The sequence below is a fragment of the Mirounga angustirostris genome, unplaced genomic scaffold (assembly GCF_029215605.1).
Source record: "Mirounga angustirostris isolate CCGP_5_RB_7025 unplaced genomic scaffold, mMirAng1.0.hap1 SCAF_5, whole genome shotgun sequence".
In the NCBI taxonomy this organism is placed as follows: Eukaryota; Metazoa; Chordata; class Mammalia; order Carnivora; family Phocidae; genus Mirounga; species Mirounga angustirostris.
In genome coordinates, this window is record NW_026991713.1 from 153740619 (window position 1) to 153760307 (window position 19689).

At 38.5% G+C, this 19689-nt stretch overlaps 1 protein-coding gene across 5 annotated transcripts in view; it reads right to left on the reverse strand.

Moving 5' to 3' along the window:
- The window catches only part of SMG1 (SMG1 nonsense mediated mRNA decay associated PI3K related kinase), a 104329-nt gene that overhangs the window by 33525 nt on the left and 51115 nt on the right, over positions 1-19689 (reverse strand). For all 5 annotated transcript variants that reach the window (XM_064592586.1, XM_064592587.1, XM_064592585.1 and 2 more), the window contains 17 exons: positions 19565-19666; positions 18749-18889; positions 17996-18195; positions 17369-17565; positions 17052-17213; positions 15909-16063; positions 13379-13521; positions 13035-13236; positions 9516-9625; positions 8680-8827; positions 8149-8308; positions 7014-7134; positions 3371-3619; positions 2764-3048; positions 1529-1673; positions 1281-1419; positions 98-328 (listed from right to left, as the gene is read on the reverse strand). In XM_064592586.1, the coding sequence (XP_064448656.1) occupies positions 98-328; positions 1281-1419; positions 1529-1673; positions 2764-3048; positions 3371-3619; positions 7014-7134; positions 8149-8308; positions 8680-8827; positions 9516-9625; positions 13035-13236; positions 13379-13521; positions 15909-16063; positions 17052-17213; positions 17369-17565; positions 17996-18195; positions 18749-18889; positions 19565-19666 (2890 nt within the window). The remainder of the gene's footprint in view (positions 1-97; positions 329-1280; positions 1420-1528; positions 1674-2763; positions 3049-3370; positions 3620-7013; positions 7135-8148; positions 8309-8679; positions 8828-9515; positions 9626-13034; positions 13237-13378; positions 13522-15908; positions 16064-17051; positions 17214-17368; positions 17566-17995; positions 18196-18748; positions 18890-19564; positions 19667-19689) is intronic.

Here is a 19689-nt window from a genome sequence, read left to right on the forward strand (position 1 = left end):
GGGGAAAGGTGAAAGGCAGAAATAAGAATACCGTTTTCATCCGCTAGGAAAGAAATGTCAAGTACATTTTCTTAGAACCGAACACCGTGCTACCCACCTGACCAGCATTGAGTTTAAGGAAAGTAAAATATGCGCTGCAAGACAGCTTGTACAGGCTGAAGATTCTATCTACAACCTTTCTCCACACTTTAATAACTCCTTCTGTTGCACTTTCATCAAGTTCTGAAAGCCACGGGCAACTTGAGATTAACTGACGCCAGATAACATCAACCATGTCATCTTCCTCATTATCTTCACTTTCTGTTATCTGAAGCGTTATATCTTCATCCTGAAGAAAATTGGGGCATAAATTGCTATTTTTTTAACACAAACAGAAAAGGGGGGGGGGGTACATGATTTTCCTATCCTATGAAAGCATCTTTCTCATTTATGAAAAATTACTTCACGTTTAGTTTCATACATGCTAAATCATATTCATTATGCTCCTCTATGATGTATCTACTGATGTAGCTAATGAAGGATGTAAGATCTTTTTTTTTTTGGTACTTTAAATGCTTCTAAGTTACAGTAAATATTCTGCTTGCAGAACATTAAATGTAATCTGTTCGAGGCTTGAATGTATACAGAATTCACTCACAACAGACTTTCCTCTCTTTAAAGTAATGGGCACATACATAACGCCAGCTCTGGCAGACATGACACATGCTGGTCTAGAGCAAGATGAGTCAGTACAGTTTAGCCTATGAAATAAAATCCAAACTTTTAAAGTCTATCTAAAAACTCAATAGCTCTAACATTCTAGAATTAATAGAACTCTGAGCTGAGAGAGAATAAATCCTACAGCTCATTTAGTCTACTAGTTTTCAACTCTGGCTATGAATTAGAATCACCGAGTAAGCTTAAATACATACAACCACTTCCCACTCAGAGTATCTGGGGTGGTTTTCAGGCACTGGTATACTTTGAAAGGCCACAAGCTAGTGTTAAGAACCTAATTTCTGATCAAAACAACAATTAAAAGAGAAATTTAATTCACATAAAACAAACTTCACCTATTGTAACAGGACCTTAAGGAAATGATTTCTCAAGATTACATTCTTAGAGAAGTATCATAACTCACTTTCATCTTAAAACTCCCAAGTTTTCATTTGTAACAGTAACTGCCTAAACCCCATTCAAATTTTAATCAAGTATACATGGATCAACCTCTTCAAAATCAATGAATTAAAACAGTGATCTTGACACCATTTCTCCCAAAGACCGTATGATGTTTCCCTTGCCTGAATCCCCGCTGGGCGACATACAGCCTGTCCAAGAATACCATATATTCTCTCTTTTTCTTCTTCAGTTATAGTGTCTGGAAGCAGATTCTGAACTTCAGATTTTTCTCTAGGCAGCAGACGAACACCTTCTCCCTGACTATAAAAATAAACAAGTCACTGGTTCCAGCTACCAAAACTTGTCAGCAGACATTTCAAATCTCTATCCTGTAATGCAGTAAATAAATTACACATTTCAACATACATACCTGGCATTATCAACCACCTTTCTGCCCCACCTATAAGCCCAACTAGCCAATGCTGCCCAGGATTTGGCTACTTCAGGTGCCTGTACTGAAGATAGGTGATACAACTGTCCCAAAATGAAGTCAGGTTCTCCAACTCCAATATGCACTGCCATAATGGACAAAAATATATATATATATATGAAAGGACTCAGCAATATTACATTCATAAATTTCAAATGGCATTCCTACCAACATTTTAGGGATTTATTTTCGGTAAGCTATTACTAAGTTCCAGAATACTACAGTAAAATATGATCAAAGAACACATTTTTACTATGCTTTTGAAATCAACTGAAATTGATCGAAATCAATCACTCAGCTTCACAAGTCAGCTTAAATTATCACCCTGTAAACCGCATAAATCTCTCTCATGACAACACAGGCGTCACGTGTGTTGTACAATGTCTTGAATTCTAGATATGACTGGCTCTTTCCTCACGATTAGGCTAAGCTTGAATATTCTGGCAAAAATAATATATAGGTGATCAGTATACAATCTCATTCAGTCAAAAAATTCATGAGGTAAATATCTTTATTCACACCTGCTAAAATGCCATTTGCCAAGATTTATAATAATCACAGGACACATCCCTTATGAATATCAAGACTGTAAATTACATAGATTATAATTATTTTATAAGACCAACCTAAATAATTAAATCCTCGGCTTCATTACAACAAAAATGAAAGTATATTCTCATCAGCAAAGAGGTTAACTATCTCCCACTCTGTAAAACCTGGACAGAACAACACTGAGTGAACTACCCTATTTGTCAAGTACCTTTCTATTACTAGCACTAGTGTCAGAATGTGAAACTTTCATCTCCTAGAGTTTCTGTGCTCTAGGAGCCAAGGAGACCACAGGCAACTATCGTGTATCTTTCTTGCTCCTTCCAGTGTGAGGTGGAATTTAGGTATCTGGAGCAGGACCTTCTTGCCGGCAAAAACATCCAAGTCCATAAAAGCACTGTGGCTTGGGAAGGCCAGAAGTCAACAGAGTTAGGTGACTTCCACAGTGGCATTAAATACTAAAGAAATGTGTTTTAGTTACTTCCAGATGGTTTAGTATACTAAATTTCCATGCAAACAATTTTTGCGGCAAGTTACAGCCAGCTTAACACTGTAAACTTTAAAACCAGTGGAGAAATAACTTCTAAAATTGGTATTTTAAAGCTAGTAAAATAAAGAAAGCCTACCTGTAGATTCGCTCTCAATCCGAGGATACTCTTCTTCCATTGTATTAACAGATGGCAGTTCTATTAAAGCAAGTATGTTTTTAGACAGAGTAGAAAGACCTGTGAAGTTCTGCTGTTGCTGAGCTCTGTAAACCTGTTTCAGCTGCCCTGAAATTTCTTTCCATTCTGCCTGGATCCATTTAGCCAGTGTCAGAATTGACTTGGCGACTGCATATTCAGCTTTGGCAGACTTGCAGAAAGATATGGCACAAGAACTTAACATTTCCATTGCATGTGTTGACTGGCCTATAGGAAACCAAAAACCAGCCCTTAGAAGCCTTATATGTAAGTGATTAACAGTATTTCAGGGTAAAGTAACAATGTAAATTCGGTGGTAATCAATGATCTCTAGATACATCTCTTACTTTGACACACTATAACAAAATTACCGGTCTAAAAGCACCAAATTACAAAGGTAAGTCAATTACAGGTAATTTATTGTTCAAGATGCAAATACTCTGCCACAGCTGAAAAAAAGTCAGCTTTTCTAATATTGCCTTACAGCATACACATTTTCATACACGATTTTCATTTCAGTCAGACATTAACCACAGTTCATTTTACTAACCTGCTGTATATAGCAATTTGGTTTTTTCAATGTCAAGTTCAGGTCCCCATTTTTCATCCACTTGACCTTGAGTTGATAGTTTTTTAAAATGCTGGACTAAATCCTGTGCAGTAGTAGTCTTTCCCAGCTGAACCTCACTACACTGTGCCAGCAGTCTTGTTGCAAGTGAAACATTCCCTCGTTTTCTAGCAAATTTTGCTGCTGTTAGACCTAATTCCATGAGATGGCTTCTAATTGGAACTGTTTGTTCTGGAGAAAAGAAAACATTTCATTAGTCCTTGATTGGTCTAACCCAGACTGCACAGACACATGGCCAAAAATTCTTCCCCAGCCATTTTCCCTTCCCTACCAACTCCCTAAATAAAGGTAACTCATTTTTCATTATCTTTAAATCCCTAGCAGCTAGCACAGTACTTGGCATACAATAAACAGTACATGTTTGTTTAAAAATAAATGTAAGCGAACGATGAAGCAAAGTAAAAATCATTCACTACAAGAAATCAGCTTTTCAGTTTCTAGATCTTTTTAGTAGAGGCTAGGCCAAAGGGTGGGGAAAGAGAATAAGGCCAGACCATCTCTCTCTTGTTGTGTTAAGTACCCTCTGCCCTTCTATCATGCCATTCTCTCTTGGTTCACTCCTACCTTTCCGAAGCATCCTCAGTCTCCTTCTCATCCACTACCTATCCATTAAAACTGGTGTTCCTCAGGGTCGGTCCTAGGCTCTCTACTCTTCTTACTCTGCATATTCTCCCTGGACAATATCATCTGCTCCTGTAGCTTCAATTACCATATAAATGCTGATTACTCTTCAATCTTTATCTCTAGCCAGATCTGACATCTGAGTCCCACCTGCTTACCAGTCACCTATACTCAGGTATTTAAAGGGCACTTTTAACCTGTGTCAAGTGGAATCCATTTTCTACCACCCTCCAAACCTTCTACTTCCTTCTCCTGTTATTCCTTTCTCAAGGAAAGGCATATGATCAACCTGGCTACCTGAGCAGGTGCCTGCCAGTCATCTTAAGACTCCACTTGCAGCCCATATATCGTATCTATTTTTTCTATCCCTACTGCCACTACCTGGGTTACCTTTAGCAGGAACTTCAGCCTAACTGGTCCCTCTGCCCCCAGTCTTATCCTCTTCTGGTCCATTCTCCAACCGGCAAATGAAATATCTCACACAAAGGTAAATATGAACACTTAAAACTTCCCTTTGATGGCTTCCCACCGCCCCTCTGACAAAACCCCAACTCCTCTGAATTTGCCTTGAAAGGCACTGATGTCTTGCATTTCAGTCCAATCTCAATCTCCTTCAGCTTCCTCTCTTCCCACTCTCCCTTAGGCAAACTGTCACCTAAGAATCTTTCATTAATGCTGCTGGCCTTCACATATTTTTTTCCAACCAGTCTACTGCCTTCCATCTCATCCCTACCTCCCTTAAGTATCAGCTTAAATGTTACTTCCTCCCCAAATCCTGTTCTGACTGATCCCTAGGATTAAATCTGTGCCCCTGTTGCATGTTCTTTAGCGCCATGTACAAGCACTTCCACTCAGCACACCATACTGCTGTCCCTTGTTTGATGTTTTCCCTGCTAGACTTTAGAATCACTGTGGTCCCTGGAATGCAGAAAACAAGCTTGTCTTGTTCACCGTTACATCCTAACTTGGAGCACAATACCTGGCACAAAGCACACACTTCATAAGCACTTGCTGAAGAAGGAAAAAAAGTGAGGAGGAGTGGAGTTCTGTCTCCAACTATAACCGCTGGGTTACTGACTTTTTATTCCCAATTTTAAAATTTGTTCAATAAGGGAAGGATGAGAAAGAAGATGATATCTGTAGTCCTATTATATGCAATGCTCTGTGCTATTTCCTGTAATCCTTATAAGAATCTCCTGAGCAGGGGCGCCTGGGTGGCTCAGTCATTAAGTGTCTGCCTTTAGCTCAGGTCATGAATCCAGGGTCCTGGGATCGAGCCCTATATCAGGCTCCCTGCTCAGCAGGAAGCCTGCTTCTTCCTCTCCCACTCTCCCTGCTTGTGTTCCTGCTTTCACTATCTCTCTGTCAAATAAATAAAATCTTTAAAAAAAAAAAAAAAAAAGAATCTCCTGAGCAAGTAAATACCCATGACTGAAGAGGAAAGTGACTCAGAAGTTTAATGGCTTGCCCTAGGTCCTTCCACTTGCAAATGCTGGGCTAAGGATCCAACCCAAGTGTATATGGCAAGGAAGGTCCAGGTGAGTCACAGTTCCCAGCAATCACTCTGCAATCCAAGTCCATACCCCAGCAAAACCTTACTTGAAATTTAATACACAAATGTATTCAGTAACCTTAGCTACCACATTTTCAACTAAACTTCTACAGAATTCTGGCAACTTTTCAATTTTTAAGCAATAAAGTAAATTGCTAGCATCCCTTTAACATGACAGACAGTTCTTTCTTAAAAATGAGACCTACTAAAAAAAAATTTAAAAATTTTAAAAATTTAAAAATGAGACCTACTTAAAAAAAAGAGAGACCTACCAATACATATACAAGTACTACTTCTCTATTCACTTGGAGTGTTTAAAACTTAACATTCACAGTACATTGTATCTGACAAAGAATTTGTATCCAGAACAAATAAACAAGTCTATGACTTGATTAAAAATGGGCAGGATTTGAACACTTAACAAAGTAAGATATACAATGGGCACTATGCAAATGAAAAGATGCTCAATCTCATTAATCACCAGGAAAATGCAAATAAAACAATGAGGTACTATTATACACTGGTGCCAGTGACTAAAATTAAAGACCCAGCACTACCAAGGATGAAGATGCCAGAAGAAATGTACACTTTCTAGAAAATGTCAAACTATTTTTAACATTAAACTATATGACCCAACAATTTGACTCATAGGCATTTACTCAAGAGAAACACAAATATATGTCCACCCAGAGACCTGTACATGAATTTCATAGCAGTTTTATACATAGTAGTCCAAATTTTAAAATAAACAACTCCAATATCCACCAAAAGACCCAGAGATAAATTATGGTATACCCATAGAATGGGCAGTACTCAACAACAGGAAGGATCACAGTACTACTGCACAAAACATAGGGGAACCTTAAAAATAAAATGCTGAACAAGAGAAGCCAAACACAAGAGAGCTGTAGGATTCCATTTATATAAAACTTTAGTAAAGACATGTTTAATCTGGGGCACCTGGGTGGCTCAGTCTTTAAGCGTCTGCCTTTGGCTCAGGTCATGATCCCAGGGTCATGGGATCGAGCCCCGCATCGGGCTCCCTGCTCAGGGGGAGACTGCTTCTCCCGCTCCCACTCCCCCTGCTTGTGTTCCCTCTCTCGCTGTCTCTCTCTGTCAAGTAAATATATAAAATCTTAAAAAAAAAAAAAAAAAAAAGACATGTCTAATCTACAGTGATAGAAGACAAATCAGCGGTTGTCCAGGACAGGACAGATGGGAGAGGTGACTGGGAAGAGGCATAAGGAAACTTTATGGGGTAAGATCCATGTTTTGTATCTTAATTGTATTGGTGGTTACACTGGTGAAGATGTGTCAAAACTCATGGAATTGTACACTTAAAATGTGTAAGTTATAGCTCAATCAAAGCTATTAAAAAACCAACCTAATTACCTTTTATTTTCTCCAACAATTGACTCTGGTACATGGTATATCTTAATGCCTGCATCCATGGCCTCACATCATGCTGTTTACATGAGCGCAGAGCTTCACTGAAGAGTGGAATAAGACAATCCTGCCAGAGAAAAACCAAAACTACTTAATGTAAACAGCCTCTTATATGTTCATAGGTTGAGGTAAGCTGCACCCCCATAAGCCAACTACTCCAGGCTCATCTAATTAAACTCTCCACTTTCTTCACTATCTTCTGATCATAAGAGGAAAGACACTGTAAGAGCAAAATCTTTGTTTTGGAGGAAAAAAAAAATTCCAATTTATCAATATACTGAATAAAGCACACTTTTATAAAAAATAAACACAGCATATTTACTATAAAGAAGTTGAATTACAGAGAAACATAAAACTATTGGCTTTATAAGCAGATTCTCATAGACTATAATTCCCTTGGGAAGGGCCCATCTTTGGTTAAACTTTACCCTATCTGGAAGAGATGAGGTGTCTTCATTATTATTATCAACTTTTTTTTTTAAGTAAGCTCTTCGCCCAGCATGGGGCTTGAACTCACAACCCTGAGATCAGGAGCTGCATGCTCTACCAACTGAGCCAGCCAGGTGCCCAAGAGAGTCTTTGTTTTAATCAAATCTAAAATTTGTAACACCCATCAATGGAAAACATATTTATATACACCAACCCTTCTTCCAAAAAAAAAAGAAAAAAATTAAGCAATTAGCCATCCTTGAAATGACATATCTTAGGTTCCTCCATCTGCCTCACACACTTCTCAAATGAAAATGTGCCTAAAAGTGACATTTTAGATTTCTGGGTTTACTAGCTTGTCCAGCAAATGCTACTTTAAAAAGTCAAAAAAAATCTTGGGGCACCTGGGTGGCTCAGTCAGTTGGGTATCTGACTCTTGGTTTTGGCTCAGGTCATGATCTCAAAGGTGTGGCATTGAGCCCTAAGCTGGGCTCCAGGCTCAGCGGGGAGTCTGCTTGAGATTCTCTCCCTCTGCGCCTTCTCCACGCTCTCTCTCTCTCAAATAAATAAATCTTAAAAAAATTTTTTTTTTCTACACGAATGCCTATTAATGTTCAGAAGAACATCCTGATAAGGATACACACATACACACCTCTGTTGAAAGTCTGTTAGAAACTGTGTTCTCCAAAGCAGAAGAGCAATACAGCTGTAAGGTACTTAGAACTGGCAGAGACTGTGAAACTGTTAAAGTAGAAAGTCTCAGTGGTCCAATAGCTATGCGGGAGGTTTGCTTCAAGTACTTTACCACATTTCTGAAACAAAATATTCACTGTCAATTAATAAATGAGATTTTCCAACCTGGTAATCACTGAAGGGATAAGATGGTTTGGTAAGATGCTACTATAGTGGCATCCAAAGAGGAGGAAGGAAGAGGAGCTGCCTGCCCTTTAGTAAAATTACATAAGCAAGTCAAGACATGCTTCTGGGGATTTCTACAGTTTAGTTAGTTTCAACTTCTATATATGTTGCCAAGTGGCATTCTTGCGTCATATGACTTCTACAACTAAAATGAAGCTATCATGACTAACATTGTAGTGATCACGTAATCGACTCCTCCCCAAAGGACATACATTTACCATATGGTATACATAGTGCACACCAACCTCTTTAGGATTAAACTTACTCAGTTATGGACTGCCACTTCTGATCTTGTTCTATATGGTTTAAAGCGGTTGCCAGACAAACAGAACTTCTCAACAACTGAACTTCAATGGATTTCTGAAGTTCCCTTGGATCCGGACTTAACATATTAGGAAGCAGTTTTTTCATATCTATAGAAGTTAAATAAATTCCGTGAAGTTAATCTGCTTTTAATGTGTTAAGAGTGATAAGATATTTTGACAGTATTAAAAAGTTATCACCAATGAAAACATTCTTTCATATTTAAATGCAGGTAGTTGAACACTATGATTAAGCATTTCTGATAGCTATGTAAAAAATACAGTCCACATTCAAATTATATCTCAGACCTGCCTCAAAACAGCTGATTTCCAAAGTTCCAAAATCAGCAAATCAACCTACTACATTTAAAAGGGCAAATCTAGCCCTACTTTGCAAACCTTACTGAATCTAGCAACTCAATACTAACACACAAACTACTCACCATACTAACGTTAGTGTAATATTTTACATAATGTTCAGTTGTGGTAAGAAAGTTAATGAACCACAGTAAAAGGTCAAGAAAAATATTTAGCTTAAAGACTACTTAAACTTTTTCAAACGTGGCTAGATAAATCTCAAAGTCTTACAATAGCCTTTTTTTAGTTTAATTTTACTTACATTGTTTTTATTTGCCAAATCAAATATAAGTAAAACAGACCTAAAGATGTTCCTTAACATATGATTCTGCTCCAAAATAAATGTACAAAAACTTCCACATTTTCCAGTAAAATACTAAGCCAAACATCTTGAGCAACTTGTCTATAAAATACTTAATTCTAAGATTATTATTTCAAATACCTATTTTCTCTTTTGATCCTCCAGCAAGTAGATTGATATTTTCTCCTGGTAACAATTCTAATTGCTCAGTACACTCAACAAATTCTCCAGATTCAAAACTGCTTAGTGATCTGTAATTAAAATACCAGTTAGCTTGTATTACACTTATCCAGCCTGTGGGATCATTCAAAAAAAGTAGAACAAATTCTAGAAAAACACAGCACAGTTACACAGCATTCTCTTGATGAGGTTCCTTCTATGTAGGCCATCATTTTTTATTTCTATTTTGAAGATGTGACTACCGATTTAATTAGCACTAAAATCAGAGTGGCAAACCAGAAAGCCACAGCTATAGCAGTCATTCACAGTTTAGCATACTCACCCCTCCATGTTTCCTTCCTCTTTTGGTAGCCTGTTATCTTCGGGGGCCCATCCAACAAACTGACAGATCTCTGCAGGGCAATGCTAACATCTGATTCTCCCCAAACTACCTCTAAATTCGCTACATGGCCCCATTCCCCACCTAAAGCCCAGGCCCCTGGGGGGCTCCTGTTCTATTATCTTAGCCTTCCATCTCATCCCACCTTTCACTGCTGGCCTCCCTCCCTCTCTCCCTTCTCCAACGTGTTTCACAGAAGCGGTTTCTCTTTTTTTTTTTTTTTTTTTTTAAGATTTTATTTATTTATTTGACAGAGCAAGAGAGAGGGAACACAAGCAGGAGGAGTGGGAGAGGGAGAAGCAGGCTTCCCGCTGAGCAGGGAGCCCGATGTGGGGCTGGATCCCAGGACCCTGGGATCATGACCTGAGCCGAAGGCAGACGCTTAACAACTGAGCCACCCAGGCACCCTGCTGTTTCTCTTATTTAAAAGAATTCTTCCTTTCCATCTCCTTATGCCTCTGAAACTCCTTTAGTCATGTGGCATCAATGCTAGGACGAGAGGCCTTCTAGCTCCCTACCTACTGGCTGCTACTTTCAGACTCTGTTCCCATTCCTACTATAGCTGCTTTCCAACCAAGACATGACTCGGTTTCTTAATCTCTCTTTTCCATTAATCCACTCTTCTTTTCCTGTCCCTCTCGCTGTGCCCCTCCCTTACAACACAGCCTGAATCCAGCACTAGAAATGTAACATCAATGACTGCATCTGCCTCCCCCTTATAAGCTCCAAGCCTGGACCAAGGCAACCACGCGCTTCTCATGTGAGCCGCAACTGATGGAACTGTCGAGGTTTGGTAATAACACCCTTATCATTCCTGCCACTACAGGGTCTGACTTCTCTCCAGTGGCAGGTTCCCTGTGTCCCCACTAGGCTCTACAATGCCCTCACACTCTCAGCTAATGACTGACTCCTCAAAACACACACACACACACACACACACACAGCCCAACAGGCTTTCATTTCCTCTACTCTTACTCTTTTTTTTTTTTTTTAAAGATTTTATTTATTTTTTTTAGAGAGCAAGCGAGCGAGAAACAGCATGAGAGGGGAGAGGGTCAGAGGGAGAAGCAGGCTCCCCGCTGAGCCGGGAGCCCGATGTGGGACTCAATCCCAGGACCCTGGGATCATGACCTGAGCCGAAGGCAGACGCTTAACCATCTGAGCCACCCAGGCGCCCCTCTACTCTTACTCTTAATCCACCATCTACCCGCTCCCAAAACTCTGTCCATATCCAACTACTTTCCTTGGGTGCAAAAAAGGAGGGTCCTTTTTTCCAGTTAATCCTTCAATCAATGTTCTTTATCCTGTTTCTTCAACCTCTGCTTTCTAGTCACTCCTTCCCCTGAGCTTAAAAGAACACTTAGTCTCTCCAATACTTCAATACACAACATTGTCCTCCAGCCACAGCTTCCTCCCCTTTGCTTCATGAAGAACTCACTATCCAGGTAACCTTTAGAGCTTTTGATTTCCAAGTTTCTTCACTACTCGATAGTATTCAGCCTGGCTGCTTCTCCTTCTCTCTCTCTCTCTCTCTCTCCAAAGCTCTTCTTGCGTGCAGTCTCTGGAACTCCTAACAAGGCAGACTACCCCAGTCTGGTTCTCCTACATCTCGGAACTCTTCCTTCCTCAGTGTCTTTGTGTTTTTTATCAATGGCTTCACCTCCCCTCCCTTAACAAAGATGCTTGTAAGGATTCTGTCCTTGGCCCTCTTTACTTTTCACTCACCCATCCCCAGGGCTTCATCTGTAACTGGGTAGCTTACAAAGGCTCTGGAGTACACAGGAGTTTGAAAAGAGGGTTTTTTACTGTCACCTACATGCAAATGATCCCCAAATCATTCTCTAGCTTAGACTTTTCTCCTTTGCTCCAAATCCAATTCTTAATTGCTTATTAAACAATCTCCTCTGCATGTTTCATTTGCACCTTAAACACACCTCATTGTCCTGTGTGCTCCTACTTCAATTAGTGTCTGTTTCTCCCTCTACCTCTGTCCCACAGGTTAGTAGTCTACATGCCACCACCCTTGCCATCAATCCACCTAGTCTCTTCACAACACAGCAGAGTGAACCACTAAGTCAGATCAGGACATGCCTCTCCTGTTCAAATCTCACCTAAGATTTTCTCTCTCATTAGGAGTCAAAGTCCTTCTCACAGTTCCCTCCTACTCTCTTCCCTTATCTCTTATTATTCACTCTGCTTCAACCAGAGTGGCCTCCAGGGTATTTCCAGAACACTCAAAGCACATAATTCTTCCATCAGACCGGTTTCCTCAAGTCTTTGCTCAAATGTCATGCTGATGGCATTCCCAACCTTGTCTGTCTGTCTGTCTGTGTCTCCTCTAGAAGGGAGCTCCTCAAGGGTCAGAACTCGTGTTTCATGAAATGTTGCACCCCACTGACTGACATATAGTACACGCTCAATGGAGAAATTACCCATTAACACATTTACTTTTTAGAAGCTGGGCTTCTCGATGAGAAGGACAGCTAATGACCTGTGTCCAAGCCACTTACGGGTATACAGATTTTGAATTAAGGGAATATTTTGTGGAGTTTTTTAAATTTAAATATTTAAGTAATCTCTACACCCAATGTGGGACTCGAACTCATGACCCCAAGATCGAGAGTCGCATGCTCTACCAACTGAGACAGCCAAGCACCCCAGTACATACATTTTAAATTAAGGTATTAATAAATACACAGAGGAACAACAAGAAGAAAAAAGACAAGAAAGGGAATTTAATTTACAAATGTTCATAAACTGCACTCCTTAGAATATTTTCAATCAATTCAAACCTACTTTAGAAACAGTCATCAAATGTGACCCTTTCTAAAGCAGTAACAAATCTCTCTTTATATTTATTTTGTAAGCTCTAAGAATCAATACCGAATGACTGTTTCAACAGTGACAAGACTGTTTTCCCACTGCATGAATACCTTCCTCACCTCTAATGTTGGTTTCTCACTGTAGTCATTTTCAAACAGCAATATTATTAGAACTTCAAATATCTTGCAATAGTAGGTATGACCAATTTCAATATTTTTCTGTCGTAGAGGAAGACTTTAAAGCTACTGAAAATTTATTTAAATGAAAAAAGTCCTTACTTTATGTAGTTGAAATCAGCTTTCAGGTTGAGAGAAGTGCTGCTGGTACTCTTCTTCAAGTCGTGGATAGCATTCTGCCACTCCTGTACGGCAGCCCAATCAGCAATGGAAATGTAGCACTCACACGCTTTATTTCCCAAATAATTTATAACCTCAGGGGAAGAGTCAGTTGGCTTAGACAACACAGTTTTTCTGGATTCACCTGAGTGAATGTATTTTATAAAACAGAGAGATCCAGGGCAGTTATAAATACTTTAAAGAGCACAGAAATCTAAAAATACACGGTAAGATCGTCAGTACAAACTATCTGACTACAGCTTTTTATTTCCATTCCAGAGGCTCACCGTTCAGAGAATGTTTGGGGCTGGCACTGTTCCGCCCAGTGTTGGCCAACGTGAGAACAGATTTCTCAAAGCTGGAGATGCAGCAATCGATGCCTGTCATGGCGCACAAGTGCTCCTGGTACTCCACAGAGGCCTTTTCAAACCTTTAATGCAAATTCAAACAGTCGCTATTTTTAATTATCCACAGAACTCACGTCCAAAAAAAAAACAAACAAAAAATTAATCACTCAACAAATTGAGCAGGGAAATAAATAAACCGAGTGGAGACAATGAGTTAATTATTTTGTGTGGGGTTGGGGTGCACAAAATTTTATTTTTTTCCTCACAACAAATGAAAATAAATTCAAAAAAGAAAAAAAAGGGAGGGGCGACTGCGTGGCGCAGTTGGTTGGGCGTCTGGACTCCTGGTTTCGGCTCAGGTCATGATCTCAAGCCCTGCACCAGGCGTCTCACTCAGTGTGGAGTCTCTTCAGACTTTCACCCTCTCCCTCTGTCCTTCCCTACTGTGCACATATCTCTCTCTCAAAAAAATAAATAAACAGAATCTTAAAAGAAAAAAAAAAGGCATTATACAGTAACAGAAGGGGCGCCTGGGGGGTTGTCAGTTAAGCGGTTAAGAGTCTGCCTTTGGCTCAGGTCATCATCTCAGGGTCCCAGGATCAAGCCCCGCATCAGGCTCCCTGCTCAGCAGGGAGTCTGCATCTCTCTCTCCCTCTGCCCCTTCCCACCTCTCGTTCTCTCCTTCTCACTCTCTTTCTCTCAAATAAATAAATAAAATCTTAGGGAAAAAACACAAAGGTATCCTTCACTTTAAAAAAAATATAGAACAGAAAATACTGGTAAGTATCTGATTTCAATGTACACAAAGGCTAAGAAGAATAAATTTTTAAGAATTCAAAAAGTAACAGATACTAATGACATAATTTGAAACTTTTAAGTACCAAAAACACCATAAATATTAAAAACAAATTACAAATCAAGAAATTAGATAGCATCAACAATCTCGCTGTATAATAAAATCTCACAGATCAATACAGGAAAAAATGAGAGCCCATGAAGACATAATCTACATTTTTAAAAATCACAAATGATCAACAGAACATATGGGGAAAGTCCTACTATTAATCATTAATAAACAAATGTAAATTAAAACTATCTTCACTGATGATGATGGCAGGGCTGTTTTTCAGAGACCCTCAGTACAAAGGTGAAGGGAAGGGGTTATTTTTCTATTGTTAAGGATTAAACTGTAAACAGTTTTCTGTATAGTAACTTAGCAAAAGAATGTACCATAAGCCTTATGGTCTATAGCCTTTCTTCTAGTAAATCAACTTGAAGGAATGAATTCAAAGAAAATAAACACAACTATAAGCTATAGTTTAAAGAATTAAGTACCATGGTACATTAAGATTAGTAAAAAACATAAGAAATAACCTTACCTTCCAATAAAATTAACACTGTAGAATATTTAACATGGGAAAAATATTTTTTAAAATATTGCTGAGTGGCAAAAGCAAAATGAGGTAACCAGCAAAAACACAGTGATTTCTGGGAAAAGACTGTATATGAAAGAAAAAAAGAACTAAAATGGCATGTACACCAAAACTAACAGTTTTCACTGGCAGATGGAATTATGAGTTCTTTATTTCCTACATTTTCCAGATTTGGTAAAACTGACAAAAATATACACAGACTATTATGGTTCATGTTCATTTACCTAGCGAAATCAAGTAAGTTTAAATGTTGAGTGCACAGGGCTAATGAGCAAGTACTCTAGTTTGTACCAGACTCTGAAATGAAAGGTTATCATTTACGGATCAAGTTCAAAAATATATAAAACAAGTATGGGGCGCCTGGTAGCTCAGCTGGTTAAGCGTCTAACTCTTGATTTAGGCTGAAGTCATGATCTCAGGATCATGAGATCTCCCCACATCAGGCTCTGTGCCAGGCATGGAGCTTCCTTGAAATTCTCTCCCTCTCCCTCTGTCCCTTTTCCCTGCTCCCTATCAAGAGAGACAGAAAGATGGAAAGAAATACAGGAAGAAAGACAAAAAGAGAAGGAGAGAAGGAAGGAGGGAAGGTAGGAAGGAAGGAAGGAAGGAAGAAAGAAATTAATTTACCAAACAATGGGCAGATCTTACTTTAAGGAAGACTTCTTACTAATCCATAAATAAAAAAGGCATCTAAGTTTTGCTGCTACTTAAAGAACAGACTAAAGATGACTCCTAGTAAAGTGACTTACAGCAAGTTTCAATTGCTGAAACTGAACAAAGCTGTTTTAACATTTAACTACAATGTTAGCCAGGAATACAGAGGATTTTTTTTTTTTTTAAGATTTTATTTATTTGACAGAGAGAGACACAGCAAGAGAGGGAACACAAGCAGGGGGAGTGGGAGAGGGAGAGCTGAAGGCAGACGCTTTTTTTTTTTTGAAGGCAGACGCTTAATGACTGAGCCACCCAGGCACCCCAGGAATAGAGGATTTAAATGTAAAGACAACCTATCACCTATTTCCTTCCTTCCAACTTACCTCCCTTCAGCCTGCTGGGCCACTGAATTAATCCAGAGAAGATTCTTTCCAACAATGGAAGATGACCAGACAGCAATTCCCTGTATAGCTTCAGGACAATGAAGCTCACACAGCGCTTCTACCACCATCATGATGGTTACTTCCAATTCATTCCCCTGAGAGTTCATTCAGAAAAATTAATCATAGATCTCAATACCATTAAAATTTAAGTATCTACTAAATTTACTACTGATCACAATCTAAGCCCATTTAAAGGCAAATGTATTTCACAGTTATTTTTACAACAATGGTATTATATTATTAGATCAGAATTCTTGAAAATTTACGCATAATGTATCTACAAAACGTAACAACCTTAACAACACATGGGTGTCAATCTTTACAAACTAAGTTACCCAAACATTTAAACTGTGGTATCTATACGAGTAACATATAAAGTAATTATACAGCAAAAATCAAATATAAATAACCATGAATTAAAAGATTATTAATTTTATGTCTGAACACTGCTCACTGATATTATATCTAATTAATAAGCATTTGCAGGGCGCCTGGGTGGCTCAGTCGTTAAGTGTCTGCCTTCGGCTTACATCATGATCCCATGGTCCTGGGATCAAGCCCCCATCAGGCTCCCTGCTCAGCGGGAAGCCTGCTTCTCCCTCTCCCACTCCCCCTGCTTGTATTCCCTCTCTCACTGTCTCTGTCAAATAAATCTTTAAAAATAAATAAACATTTGTTATTTTTGGATTCCACTTACTGAACCCATCTATAAGCCAGCACTTTCCCCATGTAACATTGTATGTACCTTTGCATACATTATAAATTATATATACGTTCCTATACATTATATAATTCTTAAAAATTATGATGAGAATTTTCTTCTACAAATTTCTAAGAATTACCTTTAAAGTTCCAACCTTAAACATAAGTAATACATATTTTGACATGTTCTAAGTACAAAATATGAATAGGTGATTTGGAAGTTCTTGCTTTTACAAAATACTGAATCAAAACCTTTGAAATATAAGTTTTGAATGAATAGAAATTTTAACTTATTTCATCCACAGATTAAATCACAATAAAGGAATTAAACTCAAATTTTTCTAATTAACAGATTTAAAATTAACTCCAAATACACTTTACCTGAGATAGATTTGTCTTCATTTCTGTAAGCAAGTCAAAGCCGTGTCTCACGGTCACAGCAGGCTGGCCTGCCAACAACCCAACCCTCATAATGGAAAGTCGGATCCGTGTCAGCCAGTCTTGGCAAGTTTGGCGATTAGTATAAAAAAAAGTCCTAATGACCTTTAGAATAAAGAAAAAGAAGAGCTCAGGATTGGTTAAGATTCTAGGTATAGATGTCTCAAATACACAAGAGTATGGTGATTTAAGCTGTACACGCACGGCCAGGCTTGCCCATGAAAATGCTACAAAGCAACACTCAACCCACTGAAACCAACCTTGGGAGGTGATGTTAATGCATTAGCGCACCCCTCGTATGCATTATACATTAACTTCTCCAAATTTTCCAGATACTGCAGAAGAAGAACAAGTCTAAGCTGGTTGCTACTGTGGCCTTCATCATTGTCTGCAGTTGTCCACTGACTAACATCTTGATCGGGATTTAATGTGTGAGCTGCAAGACTTCTAATGATACCTTAAAGCAAAGACAACATTCCAAATTTAAAAGAAATCTTTAAAGATTCTAGAAGGTGGAGATAATTTCACAAAATCACATTTATCAAGCATCCTCTGTACATCCATCATTTAAAAACAAAACTCCCAACATGAAAGATCTCTTATTTTAGGGGAAAAAAATGTTTTCTCTACACAAATCCCCTCGTTTTTGTTTTTTTTTGTTTTTGTTTTTGTGTTTTAAATCCCCTAGTTTTTGAACAGAAGTAGATAACCATGTTGTTGTCAACACAATTACTCGATGAAAGTTTGTCAGAGTATTAAAGATAAACAAAGCGTATACTCTCAAATTCTTGTTTTAACAAAGGTAAGAAGTCCATTCTTTCTTACTATAAGAAGGGTTTGAAAGTATTTGTATCACAAAGTTTGAAAAAGCACAAAGAGCTGATTACCTTCAATGGTCTGGAAGGTATCCTGAGCTCTGCCCAGTGGGGTTCTCAACTTAGAGAGGACAGTGAACTGTGCTGCCTCCCAAATAGCCCACTGCCAAAGGATAGCATCTGTCTTTAGAAGATTTCGGGGAATTGTTGATTGGTCACGCTTATCCAGTCTCTGGCAGCTATAGAACAATCTTTCTAACCAATTGTCCTTCCTGGGAAAAGCAGTTTCATATTTAACAGACAATGACAACTTCATGAAAAAAAAAAAAAATTGCCACAGGAATAGGAGTAGGGGACTACAATTTTTCCTACCTCAAAAAGGCAAAACCTTTAACACGGAGAAGCATTATATCCCTATCTTTCATTGTGAGGTCTTTTACAGTTAAAACCAGGATGGGGTATGGTGTGGATGGCTTATTAGGGGTAAACGGCTTATGACACTTCAGCTATCAGGATAAAACATTCATTGCAACTAAGCATCTGCAAAATGTCTATGTCCCTAGGCCTGTCCCCAAAGCATTCATGACTAGGTCAGAACAGTTAACTGTCAACATATTTCAATCTCAAAACCCATTTTTGTTTCTTAAGATACTATCTTCAAAGCAATTCTTCTTACTGCCGAAAACAAAAATAACCCATTTGAGAAGATATCACTTTCTATTCTGCCACTCCGGACATATTTTCTCCTCAAAATGGGAATAGGGTCAAGATATTCAAGAATATTTAAGTTACTTTCGCACATGAAGGAGTCAAAGAAAATCTTACCCTGTTCTGTGAGAATTCCCATACAAAATAAAACTAATAACATCAGAGAAATCTTGTGGATGGAATGTGTTACTTGGTGCTTTGCTCATGTGACTTCTTAATGCTAAAGAAATTTCTTGAATTTCTGTGTGATTGTTATTGCTGGAGAAAGAAAATAAATGTTTTAGTTAAAAGGTTACTTCATACTGTAAATGGGCTATTTCCTTGCTAACTAAATGTAGGAATGAAAAAATAAAACTGAGACTTCAAAATAGAGATGTTACAACTTGAAAATTAACTTAATCAAAAACAATAAAGACTACACCTGAATTCTTCAAATAACTGTACTAAGAAACACATTTTGGAATATGTTATAAATTATTATATATAGGGGCGCCTGAGTGGCTCAGTCGTTGGGCGTCTGCCTTCAGCTCAGGTCATGATCCCAGGGTCCTGGGATCCAGCCCCACATCAGGCTCTCTGCTCAGCGGGAAGCCTGCTTCTCCCTCTCCCACTCCCCCTGCTTGTGTTCCCTCTCTCGCCGTCTCTGTCAAATAAATAAATAAAATCTTTTTTAAAAAAAATTACTATATATATTATATATATTATATAAATTATTCAGTACTTATTATCATGAGCTTCTAAGTTTATAAAAAATATTAAACTTTGTTACTTTCTTCTAGACCTGCACAATTTGATCCTCTGGCATCTCTTCAGTCACTGAGAGGTGCCATACGAGACATGACATTAATTCACTATTAGGCAATTTGTCTCTTCCTAAAGGACTACTAGGCAGTCAAACAGTGGGATGCTTTTGTTCCAACACAACTGTTATACCTCAAAACAACATCTAAAGGAATTGATTTCAACAGCTTTCCAAATGCTTGTCGAATACGAGTTCCACTATGGACAAGTTGAACACGGCAAACATCAACACACCTACAAAAAGATGAAACAGATAG